Source organism: Grus americana, chromosome 1 (genome assembly GCF_028858705.1).
Source record: "Grus americana isolate bGruAme1 chromosome 1, bGruAme1.mat, whole genome shotgun sequence".
In the NCBI taxonomy this organism is placed as follows: Eukaryota; Metazoa; Chordata; class Aves; order Gruiformes; family Gruidae; genus Grus; species Grus americana.
In genome coordinates, this window is record NC_072852.1 from 7,529,359 (window position 1) to 7,547,384 (window position 18,026).

The 18,026-nt window shown below is 44.3% G+C and overlaps 1 protein-coding gene across 4 annotated transcripts in view; it reads left to right on the plus strand.

Moving 5' to 3' along the window:
* Nucleotides 1-18,026, plus strand: part of CAMK1D (calcium/calmodulin dependent protein kinase ID) — a 235,478-nt gene that overhangs the window by 202,960 nt on the left and 14,492 nt on the right. For all 4 annotated transcript variants that reach the window (XM_054835918.1, XM_054835927.1, XM_054835937.1 and 1 more), the window contains exons 7-8: nucleotides 6,010-6,122; nucleotides 7,881-7,959. In XM_054835918.1, the coding sequence (XP_054691893.1) occupies nucleotides 6,010-6,122; nucleotides 7,881-7,959 (192 nt within the window). The remainder of the gene's footprint in view (nucleotides 1-6,009; nucleotides 6,123-7,880; nucleotides 7,960-18,026) is intronic.

Below are 18,026 nucleotides of genomic sequence, written 5' to 3' on the forward strand. Positions count from 1 at the left end.
CAGAGAGGAAGGGAGTTCATTCCCTAAGCTGGTAGGAAGTAGCCCTACTGGGGTGTCTGATAGCACCAGTGATGGGCACAGGTTTAACATCTAGGTTTGCTGTCTCAGCAGTGTCACACCACTGGAGGGACCAGAGCCAGCGGGCTCACCCTGCACAGCACCACATGGTGCTGAGATGCCGCAAGCACCAGCAGCATAGCTAGCCTGGTGCAGTGCTGGTGGTTAATCCTGCCCTGAGCAGGAGTTATTAATTCCAATGTATCACCACACCTATCTGGATATGACGTTTCCTTCTCCACAGTCAGCACAGTTGGAGCTACTTGCACATGTCCAAACCAGTTGGAGACATATTTATGGACAGGGCAATCCAAGCACATCGTCCTGCATCGCCTCTCCACCTCTCCCACAAATCATCACAGCCACTCTGAATAGGCTGTTGTCACTTAAGAAGATGGAAACTCAGGGGAATCCAACACAGGAGCCAGGCATAAATTAAAGATGCTTTGAGCTATTATTATGGCAAGTGGTTTGAGTGCCTCCAGACACCGGCTCAGTCACATGAGAGCCTCCAGTTTATGACACTGGAAGAACAAACTGTTTTGTGGGGCACCGACGCTCTAGACAAATGTTTGTTTCTGTGATACGCAAGGTGAAGGATGTCTTAGGAAAGCATACCTTTGTTTTGGTGCCAGTCTCTAATGCTTCTTGTTAATGACAGCCAGATTGCAGAGGCTGCACCAGCGGAGTTTTTATCAAAACCTGTTTTGCATGAGAAGTCATTACTCACACAAACTAATTTTAGCAGCCTGAAATTTCCTGTTATTCCAGTTGCAATATTTCTCAATTTGAAACAGCTTCACTGTTGAGCTCGGCTTACTACTTGTCACAAGGTAGTTTTGATAATGTGTTCATCTTAAAAATATAAAACATAAGAACAACAAGAGACTTCATTGGATTCCCAGCAGCTGGATTTTGGAACTGTCTGGGTCACATGAGGGATTACAAAAGCTTAGGGAGCTAAAATACTGATCGCGTGCATACCTGATATAATGAAGATTAATTTAACATATGCAAAAAATAGAAGATCATGTTCCAAAGCTGCAAAAGCACCTGGTGCCACAGAGTGCTCTACCTCAACCCCTGGTTATTCATACTCAACACCTCCTGTCTCTTCTGCATTAGACTGAATCTGATTCTGTTCACTGGTAGGACAAGAGAATTACTGGTTTGTTATTGTTATTTATAAACAACGAGTATCTGGAGAAAAATCTTGGATCATACTTTCCTGTACTTCTTTGCTGCTGAGTTGTTTTCGATTTTCAAGTAGATGTGCATGAAATCATCAATGATGTTTGTATGGAAGGATTAACAAGGGACAGGACAAATTATGTTATGCCAGAAAAAGTTTCCACCATCATCCTGAAGTCACATGTTGGGAAAAGCTGGTCAGTCATCTTGCCTGCTCAGCATCACACACAAGCCTAAGCAGGAAAATGAGGAATAACTTAGTTGTTGGGTACTGGAAGGAGAGCTAGTGGTAGCAAAATGTACACAGGCACGTTGGATTGCTCAGGATAACACAGTTAAACTCTGGGAAAACAACCCCAAATGATTGCCTCTCATTGTTTGCTTTTTAATTTATTTTTTATTCCCCATGCTAATATGTCCATAGTTTCATGAGGGCACCAATGTCAGCCAGTATGAGGGTCCGTTCCCAAAGTAAGACGAAATACATGTGTTTATCCCTATAAATAGCGCTTGGATGACTTCCCACACTATACATCTCAGGTCTTTGAGCGCGTACTGAATTCTTTGCTCTAATCTCACTATGAAATTGTTTGTAAAACTAACCCCGGTGCCTCTTGTGTTACGGGCTGTACAGTGACCTTGTGAACGGGTTATTCAGCCTTTAGTATCACCCCCAATATGTAATGAGAGCTTGCAGGGGTTTGCTTTCTCCACTTGGTGAGGAGAAGATGTTCCTGGTATTCCTCTCGTGCTCTCCTGATGGCTTCTAGAAATGACTTCTGGCAATATCTTTCTTTTGTACATCCACCTGTGTTTTTCTTATCTGCATCCCATTCTTTTTTAGGCAAGACTGGGAGTAGGAGGTTAAGGGAAAATCTGTTGCTGATGTGATAAGGTTGCTAAATAATTCTGAAAAGCTTGTATTTGGCAAAACTGCGAGAAAATGATGACAATAGCTGCCTGAAGCTCCCCCAGGACAACGCAGGATTTTTTCACATTGAAGACAGAGGGGTTATTTTTGTATTTCTGCATATCTAAAGAAAAGCAGCAGAACCTCTGATAGCGAGGTCATTTTTTTCACACAGAAATGTCCAAGCAGATGGAAATGAGGTCGCTGGGATTTTGATTCTGTAAGAATTAAATAAAAACTTATTATGGACTTTGGAAGGTGGCCCAGTTGCTGGAAGTCCAGCAAGATTTCCTCCAACCATAAATTGCATGATAGGCTAATTTACTGGGGCTTTCCCATCCCTTACTGCAAAGCCAGTAATGTTAAAGTAATGTTAAAACTTCTGTGTCTTCCTGAAGGGAAGGAACAGGACAGCAAGACAGTCATTATTTTGGCTCCCACAGGAAGGATCTGTGCCAGGGTGCCCTGGTGTTCCCCTCCCACATGCCACCTCCTCTGTCCTAAGGAGCTTGCTCCCTTCTCACTTGCTTTCTGCTATAGGTCCTCAATGATTTGCCTCCTGGAGGAACATCCTTGGTCCCCCTATGCAGGAGGTTCATCCCCATCCCTGGCCGAGCCAGGACCATCCCGTGCCCTACACTCAGCCCACTCTCGGGGGGGCTGTCCACAACCTGCCCACTACTTGTAGTAGTGACTAACACCTCTCAAGCTCTCACCAGCAAGAGAAAAGCAGTGCCAAAAGAGTCTGTCTTCTGCCCTGTGCCTAGCTTCCAGCAGCCCTGGCATCCTCCTGCATGATGCTGACTCCTCATACATCAGACCTTCCACCATGCACCACTGTGATGGGCTGTGGTGACCTCCCAGGCACGGAGGTAGATACCCCAGATGTGTAGATACTCAAGCCATGCAGAGGAGCAGGAGAAGTGCTGAATGGGTGTAGGAAAGGGATTGACAGGTTCTGGAGGTGCTGGGGCTCTTGCTAGGGTCTCTCTGCTCCCCCCCGTCCCTTGCAGGGGTTATAGCCCTCCAGCTCTGTGCTGCTCAGAAGTTTGCTCCTACTTTTTGCTGCCACAAGCGTGTATAAATCACAGCAGCCCTAACTTGTGCTCTTGTACCTTTGCCAAGGTAATTAGTACAGTGCACATTTTAAGAGAGTTATTTCTCTCTCTGGAGCAGCCCGCCAGTGCCTCGGCATGCACAGCACTGTCTGCTCGCCTTAAAATGCTTTATCAGAGCAGTTTGGTTTTGTTTAAGGAAAGTGCTGAGGAAGGCAAGAAATTAATGAAGGGCTGTCAGGCTTCTTATATGGAGCCCAATGTCCGCCCCAGGGAAGAGGGACAGAGTGATGACTCTGAGCTCCTTTGGAGGGTTGTTTTTCTCCAGCCTGGGCATCTCTACCCCCATGGCCATCCTAAGAGTTGCAGTGCTGGTGCTGTCAACTCCAGCATTTCCAAAGTCCTCAGTAGAGCGCCCAAAATCTTGAGGGTTGTGACAAAAGAGGAGGAAGGTGAAAATCAGTTTGTGTGCACCCCCCCCCAAGATGTGGGATGTAAGCGCTGATATTTATTACATTAAAGCAAGTTATGTATATGTTCTTCATAGATACCTGTAGAGTAGGATCCTGGCTGTGGATCCAGTTTCTGCATTAGGTTACCAGATGTTTCTCCTTCGTTATCCATATTTGCTTAAATGCACCATTTTTAATGGCTCTTCTCATACGTCACTTCCACCACTGGCTTTCATGTAGGAGTTGCTGCATGGAGCCCCATACACAAGCGCGTGCCCATTAAGTAGGTATGCAGTCCTGCTCTGAACATAAATGCTTGTCTGGCATGAGGTTATCTTACTTGCTTTTGGTAATGGCAGTCATCCAGTGGGACACAAATGAGGACTGGCTCATCTGCTTTGCAAGATAAAGAGAGATTTCTGATTCAGTTGAACCACAATGGATTCATTATAATGCTGCAAATTTCAGTAGAGTTCTTGCAGGTCAATATGGATCTGACGCAGATCAACATCTCACTCAGCATTTCAATTATTTATCAAGCACACTGGCTCTTCAGAGCCAACAAAACATTGCTCCTTTCACCCTCAAGTGTTGAGTTGGTTCAAATAACCTCCAGGGCAGCCGGCTGGCTTTGGGTTATAAATAACTTGAGTATTTAATTTCTTACAGTTCCCCCTCCTTGCACTGTTGTTGCTGTAGTGTAGTGTTTCAGCTAGATCTTCAGTCTGTTTATAATGGCTGACTCTCTCCAATTAAATGATTTATTGAGGTTGATTGACTCACGGTTTAAGAAAACTGTAGGAAAAAGATCATTTCAATATCGGCAAAGTATGTGAAAGAATAATTTTCACCATAGACTAGAGATAAGAGAAAAAAATACATCATCTCTATAAGAGACAATAGAGGCAGAAAGGCCTGTTTAACTGTGAGCAGGATGGGTTTGCTAAAACCTTGGACCAGTCTCAGAGCACGTTGCTCTGAGACCAGTCTCTGGCACTTTGCAACATTGGTATTAAAACTTGAAGAAGGGATATCTTTGCTGGCATGTCTGCACAGAGAGGGACAGACTACTGCATGCAGCGTCGGCTGGATGTGAGGGATCTCCGACACATGAGTTTTATGACTGCATTGGCTTAACGCATTGCTGGATATGATTTTCCCACCTCTGCAGGCCTGGAGGAGCCCTGCCTCTGGAGTGACTGCGGCACTGGGAGGGTGCATCCTGCCTATTTTAGCTCAAACTAGGCAAATAATGTTCAATGTCCTGCTGTCCTGGGGCTAGATTTTCTGGGAAGTCTGATTATAAATACTGAAGATCAGGACAGGACTGTTGTTAGCCTTAGGCAAGGCAGGCAATTTGATGTGGGCAGCAAAATCACTTGCAGAAGTGAGAAAGGGAGAGGCTCTGTGTGTTTCCGCAACTGCGGCAGGTCCATGTGCAGCCTGTGCAGGCTCTGCTGCAGAGGTGGAGTGACTCTCACACATCCTCTTCGTTGCGCCTGGGGACACAGCATGACACAACCCCCAGATGCATCCTGCCCTCTGCCTGATAGCTTTGCGAGGCTCCTTGTCCTGCTTTGCACCAGCTCTTCATCCACACTGTGCTGGAGAGAAGGTCCATGCAGGTAGCCAGTGGCTCTCCAGATGTACAACAAGCCTTCCTATACAGCTACAGTCTCTTGCACAGTATAGAGACCACAGACTGTGCTCAAAGGCTGTCCTGATGCTATGCAGGTGGCGGGGTAAGTGTTGTCACCTCCTGTGTGTCTCCAGTTTGCAAGGCTGTGCTGTGCCAGTATGTCTGCAGAGCCACTGCACTGCCTCTCCGCTGTCTGGGAGAGACTAAAGCTTGTGTAAGTGGCTTGTGTAAGGTGTTGGGTGAGAACGACCCAGAAGGACAACAACAGCAATGAAGCCAATATGGAGAAGACTCTTGGATGGGCAATGGTTGTGCTGAGGGATGAGGGGGACTGGTGCTCTGTGGATGTGGAGTGTAGCCCGCTTACCACATGTATAGGATAGGATGGAAGAGCTCATGGCTGTGTAATAAAACTATTCCTCTGGCTAAACGCCCAAAAGCATGCAGAGGAAGGCCGGGATATCTGTGTGAGTCAGTGTAGGGTCAACTGGACTGGGTTTCCTCTTTGTCCAGAACGGTGCCAATCTTCAGAAGTGGGTTAACATGTCCCTGAAAAAACTTCTCTCACAGTAGTGCTTGCCTGCTAGAAAACTTTATAGGACAGGTCTTAAACAAGACATTTTCCTTCTTCTCTCTCCCTCTTTCTCACCTTCTTGGCAGAAAGGAGTCCAAGGGTCACGTGTCTCTTTTCTTGTTCTCCATTAGGCTCTGTGGGTATCCCCCTTTCTATGATGAAAACGACTCCAAACTCTTTGAGCAGATCCTTAAGGCAGAGTATGAGTTCGACTCTCCATATTGGGATGACATCTCTGAGTCTGGTAAGAAGCTACTACTCATTTAATTGCAACAACCATGCATGCATGCCTGCCTGTTGCAGATATCCTCCTCTGGGGGTGAGAACGCACTCTCCGTCATGTGCAGAGCTCCTTGTAACTGAAAACCACTGGGAATGTGCATTTCTTTCAGCTCAAATAGTTATGGGAGTTTGTTTCTGCAGGAGAGCAAATTAAGTACCATTTTGTCCAGTTACACGCAAAGCACTAAAACCTAGCTGGAACAGAAACTGAAGATAGCAGAAGACTGTCCCAAGAAGGCAAAGCAGTTTAATTTCTCCATCATATGCAAATAAAATGCATGTGGTTTATGTATCATTAGTAATAAGATGGCAAACTAGTTTGTCTCTGTTACTGAAACTGCACTGCAGGTCCAAAGCGAGTCTGCAGTGTATACAGCAAATTACTCAAGAAATTAATGGCTTCCAAATGAGGCAGTTAAGCAGATTCAGAAACCGGGAGTACTGTTTGCATGGTCAGATCCAGATAGCTGGCCGGATGCTCGCCCAGTTCCCCACCCAGTGCAGAAGCCATTTAGTCCATAACTTTAGTCAGTCTGACAGGCAGATATACTGCCTTGTTACAGGCAAACGTGCCTAAAGGCTTCTGGAGCCAGCACGGTGTGTGGTCTGCCAGCACCGGTGTCTATAGGTGACAGGCAGTTCAGCATTGCACCCTGCGTGTGCCACTGACACGCAAGCTCGATGTCCAGCCTGGGGGAATGTCTGCCATTTCATGAAGGAGAAGAAATGAATTCTAGGAATATTTTATCAGACAAAAATATCCCTAGAAATATCCCCTTTTTTTTTTTGATTGATTGGTACCACTGATTAAGGCAGGAGAGATATAAAAAGAAATGTTTTATTTTAAAGATGATTATATATCATGTTATCTCTGCATAGAACAACATTTCATGCTGCTTACATCTGTTGTCCAGATATCATTGTAATGGATTGCTTAAAAATATATGTGGTGAGAAGTTTTTTAAGCCTGTAAGGGTTTTCTGAGAAAATATGAAGGTCTCCTGGCAGACCCCTTTGAATTTTGGGGGGGGGAGAGGAAGTACATCACCTAAATCAAAGATTTTCCTGCCATATTTGGCTTTGCTATGGCTCCTTCAACTACTCTCTTCTGAAACTGCTGGATGCACGCCATGCTGTGACCTCCCTTCCTTCCATTCTAGTATTGATTAAAAACACACTACCTCATGCCCAAGGGAGTCCATTTTCCTTGGTAACTTGTTTTTAAATACACAACATGTCCTCACAGCTGCCCGTGTGTGCAATTGCTTGGAGCCATCAAGGAGAAACTCCTCTCACTGTGGCATCTGACCTCCACCTTGCCTTCCCCACTCGGTTTACCAGTATCTCCAGCAGATGTGGCCATTTTCAGACCACTAAGATGGTCAGGGGCACTTAGGTGACCAGGAAGCCAGGAGCTGGCAGGCTTGTTCTCTGCTGACTCTGAATTATCCATCCCACTCCTAAATATACTTGCAGGATCAGATGCCTTCAGCTTTTATCTGCCATACTAAATAGCTTGGATTTGGTCCTAAGTCACTTAGGTCATATCTAAACTAATAAACGACAAATGATCCATGGCAATTTCTGGTGCTGTGGCCAGATGGCACTTGGTAGCCTGGTCAGTGCTGTTGGCTGATCATCCTGCAGCAGAACTGGGCATCAATCCTATTGCTTTAAATTATTGTCTCTCTTTTTTTTTTTTTTTTTTTTTTTTTTACAGCTAAAGACTTCATTCGGAATTTGATGGAGAAGGACCCTAATAAAAGATACACCTGTGAGCAAGCAGCGCGGCACCCTTGGTAAGCAACAGTCACTGCTGTGTGGAACTCTCAGGACAGAGAGCATCATTCTACATGCTCTTCCACATTGTGGAAGTGGTTTTTCTGTCCCCTATACTATAGGGACAGTATAGTATACTAACCTCTACAAAAAAACTCTCTGCTCTTATTCTTACAACCTCTGCCTTTGTCCTCCAGATTTTGCTGGAAAACCATGATGGACTTTAATCTCATGCATGAACCTGTTCACTATCTGTATAAGGATTCGGTGAAATGCTGAATTATGTACAGAGTGCAGCAGTGGGATATGCCAAAATGATTGAACCCAGAAATCATATTTTGGGGCAAAAGGTCAAATTCTGCAGGTGTGCAGAAAACTGGCTATCAACTTGCTCATAAGGTCCTTGCCAAAGTAATATCAGAGCACTCAAGAGTATCCCATGAAGTAGGAAGTCCTCATCTGTGCTTCACAGTCCACCTCCTACTTGTAGTGAAGACCTGGTTTCACATGCTGTTTGCCCTCTCTTGTTGAATGGAAGAGATAGGAAGCCCTAGAGAGGGATCAGTTGAGTCTGAATTGGGGATAGCAATGCTATCTCTCTGCAGTGCCTACAAAAAAGTACCTGATCTGACTGTATTAATAATTTAGACCTCTGTTAAGTACTTTAAATTAGATTATACCTTTGCACATGGATGACTTCATCAACATTACCCAAAGATTATGTAGCTGAAACAAGAGTGGTTCGTGTACTTTTGACCAACCCTCAGTGACCGAGCATCATCACTCCACACTACCAGGTGCACCCACAAACGGGCTCTGGATGTAAGTCTTTTAGGGCAGGGATCATTATACATGAAGCAAGATATTATTTTTGTTGTTATAATAGCTGCAACAGAAAGGGGTCAATGGCATGATATTTTTGCCCCTGGTATGCACTAGACTCTGTTTTTATGCTATCATAATTACACAAATAAAATTTCCTTTCTGGATCACTGGCTGGATAAGACCATTAAACTGTGTGTTTGGAGGAGAACAGAAGTTTTGCCTGAGCTTCCATAGCCCCTCAAAAAAGCAGCTAGGCCAATGTCATAACTAGCTCAATGGATTGTAAAAGCATCCTGGTGATGCAGTTTGAGCCCAGGGATCAGCCTCGAGTAGCGTAGTTGAGTATAAAACACATGGTAAGAAGAGCACGGACATGGAAGTCGTCAGTGATTTTTAAGGTAGCACTGCTTTCTGCGGGGAGTTGGAAACAATCAGTCAGAGGATGGAGTCTGCATCCCTCTGAGGCTGGGGACCTTTATCAGCAGGGCTCCGGTCACCTCTGCTTCCTCAGCAGATGTAGGTTTTGGACACACTCCTTGACCTTTCTAGCTCTGAATGGACAGAACTTGGTGCACAGCTTAAAATTATGTTACATTTCAAAGCAGAGTAAAACTTAATGGCTGTAGCTCTAGAACAAATACTTCAGTGTGGCTTCAAGGGGTTTGTGCTCCTCTCTCTGACACTCACTGGTTTGTCTCATCTCATTGCTGCTTGCAGTCCTGGGAAGATGGAAAGTAAATCCTTTCAAAGATTTTTACCATTCTGGCTTACTTGCTGGTAAAGTTTTACCAATACACAGGCTGATGAATTATCCCATCATTAATTAACAATTTGGCACTCATGAAGGCATTCAGTAAGTTATGACTACAAAAGTGGTAGAAATGCAGTGAAATAGCACTGATTTCTTCATAGTGGGAATGATGTACCGATATCTGACTGCATTTTGTCAGTCACTGTGATTATGAATTAGGCTGAAGATAAGATTGGGGCTCAGCCTTTACAACAAAAAAGTTTTAGGAGAGGTTTGGGATGCAGAAGGCAATGTAAATCATTGAGAAAAGCAGAGTTCTTGCTTTTCACCCTCCATGCCAATGACAACGAGAAACATTTTACAGATGTTTTTTAGCTGCATCAGTGGCTGGCATCAATACAAATGGAGATGAGGAGAAGTCAAGACCTGGACCAGCCCCTTTTCCAATGTCCCATCAACAACTGCATTGTCTGTGTGATGAAAAGGAACGTTGGGAAATGAAATCCAGCTTTTGTGAGCTGAAAGAAACAAACCTCAAACCATTTCTAAATGATACTGACCTGAGCCTCAGGAAATTAAACAAGTTACAAAAGTCAATATTAGAAATACAGAATAAACAATGGGAATGCAACTCCCAGCAGAGAATGAGGTGACCATTTGTATAACTGAGAGGCAGATTTTCCAAAGCCTTACATCCAAGATACACAAAACATAAGCATCCAGCTCTTGGCCCGCTACATCTGTGTTGGTTGCTGGAGTGCAACAAAGAAACGTGGCACTTGTAACACACACAGCTTCTGGGCCCTCCTAAAGGAACAAAATGATATAAAGTGTTTTCATTCCTTCTTTTTTTTTTTTTTTTTTTTTTTTCTTTTGCATGTCATGGCCAGGGTCCAATGGAAACTCACAGGCTGCTCCATACTTTTTGATATTTTCTACAGAATCCAATGTTCCATTTAAAAACATCCCCTCAAAAATGAGTTTCCCCCCATTTCTGTGGTGGGGGATCTTCTTCTGCCAGGCTGACTTTGCAAGGCAACGGTTCGTTTGCAGGGCTAGCTCCCAACCATGTAAAACATGACTCGGAGTCAGCCTTCGAGATGTCAGACATGCAGAAGGCACCAAAGTAGGGAGGGTTAAAATATTCACCATGTTTCCACCCCACATCCCAAATCCACCTCCCCTCAACATAGAGACAATATGTACCAGTGGATTAAAGAGCAGGACAGTAATACAGTGAAAGCAAAGCATGGAGGTTTCCAGAGATACGGCTCCAGAACTGTCTCTGTCCTGCCCAGTGAGCTCTTGAGAAAAACTCGATATCTCATTCCTCCTTGCTCTGAAAAGCTTCCTGTAACATAAATGTTGCAGTTACATGCCTCTCTGGAGAGTGATGCAGTGATTTTTTGAGGGTTTGGATCCTGTAGTGATAAATGCTACTAAAATACCTTTTTGGATAATCAAGACCACTCACCTGGATATTATCTGTTATTTCAGAGTTAGTGCTAGGATCTCTTTTTGCCAAGCCATTGCTCAAGAGGCAGTTTCCACCCAGATTGCTTATGCCAGGAAATAATGGGATTTTACTGTTTCTTTTCTCATTTCAGCCATTATATCTGTAGCAATGGTATCCTCCCCTCCCCTTTGAAGGAGGGGAAGGCCTTTGCGGTGGAGGAGGAGGAAAGCTCTGTGTTTCCTCCCAATGGTCAGCTGTGTCCTTCTCTCAGAGTGGGCATATTTAAGTTTCCAACATGTTCAGGCTTCAGTTCCTCTCTCTCATGATTGCATTCAGTGTTGCAGCAGTTGGAGATAAGGATGCAAGTGTTCAGCCAACAGAGAGAGGGTACCATGCCTTTTATAATGGGCACATCCCATACCACCTTTTCACAGGAGCATGTATTTTTCAGCGTACATCCCCTTTAGCATCATCACCTTCCATAGTGTCTACATAGTGTTGTCTTCGCAGACTTCAAGTGGTCCCATAAATAATACGCTCTTTCAGAGTGCTTACACTTCAAGTAGGTCTTAATGCCATCCCATAAAAGGTATTTTTTTTGTCTTCAGGATTGGTTCTGTAGAGCAGCATAACTGGAAAAGCATCTTTGAACCCTATAGTTCCCATGAAGTGAAATCCTGATTACACTGAGGTTAGTGGTCGTTCTGCCATTGACTTTGGTGAGAGTCATGGTTTGGCTCCTTGTCTCCACAGGTGAACACAGAACATCTACCCAAGTCACTGGTGCTGTGCAAATGGTAGAGAATTAGTATATATGATGAGGTGGCTCCATGTAGTGGCATTTTCCAGCTTTCCCTTTTTCTTCCTTCTGTGAAATCTTTTCCTGCAGTATCAGATCATTGGGATCAGCCACAAGTTCGGAAGAAATATATCAAATCATGAATACTTAACATATACACTATAATCTGATTGTGATAAAAATAGTTAACTGTGCATGAGATGGCTACCTGGCCATGAGATTTTGTTGTTTCAATATATAACATTTGTGAAGAACAAACTGATTCCAAAATATACCTCTTATTTTAATTACATGCTTTTATTAAAAACTTCTAAACAAGGCTTGCAAGAACTGGATCTTGCAAGATATTACGTTTGTGCTTTTAAGGTTAATAATCTCTTTGAATTTCGGGAAACTGCTCAAGAGCAGCCAGCTAGTCACATGACTAAATGTTTGTACAGGATCAGACCCTAAAAAAAGTAAATACTTCTTCCCAGTGGCCCACTTTTCTGTGCTGTATCTGCTCCCCACATGCCTGCATTTACGTGATGTTTTGCTATTTATAATCAAATGGCCTTGGCAGGGGGACAGTATGTTAAACTTGGAGTTGGCAGAAAAGGAGGCCAATAATTGCAGTGAAGTATGGTAGCTGAAACAGTACAATATGTAAGACTTGTTGGTATAATGATTACACCCCAGCCTGTACAATCTGCCCATTTATACAGATTTCTCCAGTTTAATATACAGGTGACTTATGCTTTCCATTGGAAAAGAAGTTATTTATTTTATAGCGTATCTTTCACTGAGGTTTGCACTGTTTACGGTGTGTTGCAAAGCTGCAATGTTCTGCTTAGTTGTTCCACTGTGACTTTTCAAAAAGGACAGGGAAAATGAAGGTAACAAAAGAGTGGGGTAATTTTGCTGCAGCTTGATACATTTTAATGTTTCCCTAGCTCATATTAATGACAGCAATTAAGTTTATTAAATATATTGCCATGTCAGAACCCACATCCTGTTCAGGGCAGTCGCTCAGGCTGCAGTGATTGAGGGGGAGCAGCAGAAACCCAAGGACCAGTTTTTTCCAGAGACAGAATCACACTGTGCTCCCTGTCAGGTCAAGCTGGGTCCTGCAGCCCCAAATTCATCCTCCAGGCTCGGGTCGGAGGGAAAGAAAATGGTCCTCAGAGGGAAAGGAGAAGGTCCAACAGTTAGGAAGCTAGTACAGGAATTGGAAGGCATGCTGTGAATTTATTTGCTCTGTCACGTATTTCCCAAGTGACCTTAAATGGGATTTAGAGCTGTGTGCTGAAGCCAGTATGACATCGAAGGCAACTTGGGACTTCTAAATTAAATATATGTATCACCTCCCTGTATAGAGTGTATAGGGGAGAAGGAGGTTTTGGCACCTAAATTAAACACCTGTGTGCCTGGGTGTGAGTGTGGCCCTTGCCTTTTTCCCCACTGCTCGTGCAGAGGGAGCCCAGATACTTGGGACGTGCTGACATCCATCCCCGCCTACACCGAAGAATCACAAAGCTTTGGCAAGGATTGAGCCTCTGCAAATTGTAACCGTGACCCTGAGTGTTTATTATGTGCCAGAGAGCATGAGCCAGATAATAATTTCCACCCAGGGAAAGGACATGGTTTACAAAGAGCTCAGTTCTCAGACAATGTTGCTTGAAGTGTGAAAAGGGCTCCCTGAAGGGAACTGCTGATGTTTACAACATTAAATCAAACTCTTATCGAGTTCATCCCTGCACTCTATTTATTTTGGAGAATCACTGATAGAGTATGTGCGTGTGTATATTTATATGCATGCATGCATGTGTGTGTGTATGTATAGAAGAGTTATGATCCTTCAGCATTATCCATTACAGCTAACTCCATGTTTCCTGTCATCATACTCAAGGTATTTCCAAGCACTGTTTGGCCAGCACAGCATTTGAGTTGGCTGCCTTCAGTATGAAGGTTCAGAAAATAATGGTAGATGAAAGACTCTGCCTGCCATCGTGGGCAGGGAGGATGCAAGAGACATATGTTCGCAGTGTGCTAACGAAGAACTGTCCAAAAGGAAATTTACTGGGTTTGTCTTTGTTCAAGGTTCCTCTCAAAGCTTAGAAGTGCTATGGCCAGACAAATTGCTGTGATAGCTTTGAACCCAGATAGAGAGCTAAAACTAATTAGATACTCTGAAATAATATTTGATCATTAGATTAGACTCCTCTCATGTACAGGGCCAGATTTGTTATGATTATTCATGAGAAATATCCTTCTTATCTTCAGTGGAAGTATTTGAGAGGAGAGGCATCAGATTGTGGCCCTTGGTATTTAATTCTGTGTGTTGAGACACTTATATATTTACAACTGGATGTAAGACCATCTTCAACACGAAGTTCCCCAAACCATTACCAGTATGTAGTTGCTTTCAGGTGCTGCAAAACTGAGACTCCGAGAGAAAATCCAGGTTTTGGTTAGGCTAATCAGTCCTTGCTCGGTTCTGGGTGATGCTCAGCATGATAACAAATCATGCATTATTCTGATTTGTTTAATTTTCTTTTTGTATACCTGTGTGGTAGGTAGAAGTAATAGCTTCTACTGGGCCAACTGGTATAGTTGGTAAAAAAAGCTTCAGGGCTGACACAGTTAACTGCAAAGTTAAATGCAAAGCCAAAAATTATTGCTCAGGGTTTGATTAGATATGGATCAGTTTGGTCATCTCTAAAACAGAAAATGGCTTTTTCCCAGGGAAAATGGAGCTAATTCCTGTAGGAGAAGGGTATGTTCTGCAGGGGAGGGAGGAAGAAAGAAAGATGCTAAGATATTTTTGTCCTAAAAGGAAAAGCAAGATGGTTTATAGCCTGTGGACTTGGAGATTTAGGTAAATGTGGAAGGGTGATTATAACATGCTCTAAAACCAGTATCTCTATGAAATTTAATGCATTATCTTCTTAGCACGGGTACTAAAGTTTGTGATTAAATACATTCAGTACAGAAGTGATGATGCTCATGATACCTGTCTCAGGGTGAGTTTGTGTGCCCAAAAGCTTCTCTCATTTTTTGAAACCCTAACAGAAGATATGACTTCTGCCTGCTCACCTCCACCTCTCTTGCCTATGTCCTTAAACCACCACATCTCCAGCAAAACACCAACAGCAAATGGATGTTAACATTTCTATTGTTTTCCTAGAAGTAAAACTATACTATAAACACTATAACGCCATGAGTATTTTATAAAACTTTGAGGATCTTCCAAGTGCAAAATACAGTATAAAAGCAGAGTCCTCGTGTTACAGCGTTGCACCGTTAACAGGATAGTTCTTCAGAGGCATCTTGGAGAATGATCCCACACCCAGCTTTGGCAGCCAGGGCTGCATTTGGGGCCATAACGCTCGGCATAGCAGCACGTGTTTGAACAGATCCTGCTGTGCTAAATTAGCCCCAGCACTGCTATTATTTTGCTCTGATTACAAACTAGCATCTGCAAGGTGCTAATGCTGCTGAAGAGACCTTAGATGTAGGATGGTCCCCATCGCTGTAGTGTTTGAGAGCTTCACAGGGTTCATCCCCTTGTAGAGTAAATAACTACTATTATCCCTATTTTGGAAACACCAAATGCCGAGACTATTTTTCCAGAATTACCAGAATTGCATAATGAACATGTTAATGGTGGTAGAAGACAGTTTCTGATCTATTGGAACCGGCAGTTTCTTACTGAAACCATTACCATTTTAGAAAATGATCCCTAAACTCAAACAAATCTATAGCCTGTATTTGAGCCACATGCCTGATGAAAAGTTTCATATAGCAAATACGCATTTGCAAGTCCTTGTGGAGGCTGGCAGGAAAGACCTTCTGGCAGAGCTGGCAAGGTTATCATACCTCAAGAACTTGGTATGCCTGTGTTTCCAAAATAAAATTTGACAAGGGGGAAACACAATCTGTGCTTACACAGCTTGTTAACAAACTTGTTCATAAAGGAAAATGCTTCCTTAACTTTGGAGGAAAAAATGTTCTTTGCAAATGTAAGTAAATCTTCTCTTTGCAGCTCGGTCTTTTTCATCAGTTACTGAGCAGACACTTGGGTTTGTAGCTGTCCACACACCAAGTGTTTGGCTTAGTTTTCTTCTGCAGATTTGTAGTATGATGGTTAGGGCTACCAGCTGGCTCATGTTGAGGACACCTGCCTTCACCAAGGAGGTGTCCTTGGACAGAGCAGAGTGCTCGTGACATTTTGGAGTGACTATAAGGCCTGTCTGCATCAAAAGGCTGAGTGGGTGCAATGAGTGTGTGCAAACTTCACACACTTGTGCACCTAAGCTAATGAGCTGTGCAGGGCAGGCAATACAACTACAGTCTTCTCAATCTGCTGGGTCTTATCTTCATAGAAGTGACATGGAGGCAGTTAGGGAGGTGTCATGTCATTTGGGTCATGTAGGTGTGGCTGTGGTAAACCTGTAGGAGCTACTTCACATGATGATTTCATGCTAGAGAAATATAGAAAATGCACTGTATGACGGGTGCGAGGTCAGGTGGGCTCTGCATCCATCTGGGAGCATATACTGCATGGGATCCATCAGGGTCTATGCTGGACCTGGCAGTATTTTGAACAGTGAACACAGTGCTTAACCTAGATGCTGCCTCACCAAACTTTTAACCACTTGGGCCCAGTGGGAAATCCAGAAAAATTCCCTGTCAGTGGGAGAGGTAATCAGAAGGAATCCTCTTCAGAGGAAGATCTGAAGATCTTCCAGTTCTCAGTCACACACCTCCCCTTCTCCATAAATGGTATAGGGACCCAAGAGAGGATGTCAGGTGCCCTTTGGGAACCATGCTTTGCTCATGGTACCAGTTCTTCTGTTTCCTTGAGTTAGAGGTTATGTGGCAGTGGCAGTCAGCCAAGTGCCCTTCCCAGTTGGAGGTGAGCTACTCTGAGTGGGAACCCTGTTCCTTCCTGCCCACAATCCTGCTGGCTCCGGTACTCTTCCATAACTGAATATAGATTAGTTCAGTTGCAACAGGATGGGCTTGGTGCCTCTCTACTCTTGGGAGATAGAATCATAGAATGGCCTGGGTTGCAAGGGACCTTAAAGACCATCTAGTTCCAACCCCCTGCCATGGGGAGGGACACCCTCCACTAGACCAGGTTGCCCAAAGCCCCATCCAACCTGGTCTTGAACACTTCCAGGGAGCCAGGGGCATCCACAGCTTCTCTGGGCAACCTGTGCCAGTGCCTCACCACCCTCACAATGAAGAATTTCTTCCTAATACCTAATCTAAATCTCCCCTCCTTCAGCTCAAGGCCATCCTCACTTGTCCTATCACTTCATGCCCTTGTAAACAGTCCCTCTCCAGCTTTCCTGTAGCTCCTTTAGGTACTGGAAGGCTGCTATAAGGTCTCCCTGGAGCCTTCTCTTCTCCAGGCTGAACAACCCCAACTCTCTCAGCCTGTCCTCATAGGAGAGGTGCTCCAGCCCTCTGATCGTCTCCGTGGCCTCCTCTGGACTTGCACCAACAGCTCCATGTCCTTCTTATGTTGGGGCCCCCAGAGCTGGATGCAGTACTCCAGGTGGGGTCTCACAAGAGCAGAGTAGAGGGGGACAATTACCTCCATTGATCTGCTGGTCATGCTTCTTGTGATGCAGCCCAGGATACAGTTGGCTTTCTAGGCTGCAAGCGCACATTGCCAGGTCATGTTGAGCTTATTGTCCACCAATACCCTGAAGTCCTTCTCCTCAGGGCTGCTCTCAATCCATTCTCCACCCAGCCTGTAGTTGTGCTTGGGATTGCCCCGCCCCACGTGCAGGGCCTTGCACTTGGCCTTGTTGAACTTCATGCGGTTTTCAGGGGCCCACCTCTAAGTCTGTCAAGGTCCCTCTGGATGGCATCCCTTCCCTCCAGCGTGTCAACTGCACCACACAGCTTGGTGTCATCTGTAAACTTGCTGAGGGTGCACTCAATCCCACTGTCCATGTTGCTGACAAAGATGTTAAATGGCGCCGGTCCCAGTACCGACCCCTGAGGAACACCACTCGTCACTGGTCTGCACTTGGACATTGAGTCATTGACCATAACTCTTGAGTGCAACCATCCAGCTAATTCCTTGTCCACCGAGTGGTCCATTCATCAAATCCATGTCTTTCCAATTTAGAGACAAGGATGTGCAGGACAGCGTCAAATGCCTTGCACAAGTCCAGGTAGATGATATCTATTGCACTTCCTTTATCTACCAATGCTGTAATCCCATTGTAGAAGGCCACCAAATTTCTCAGGCACAATT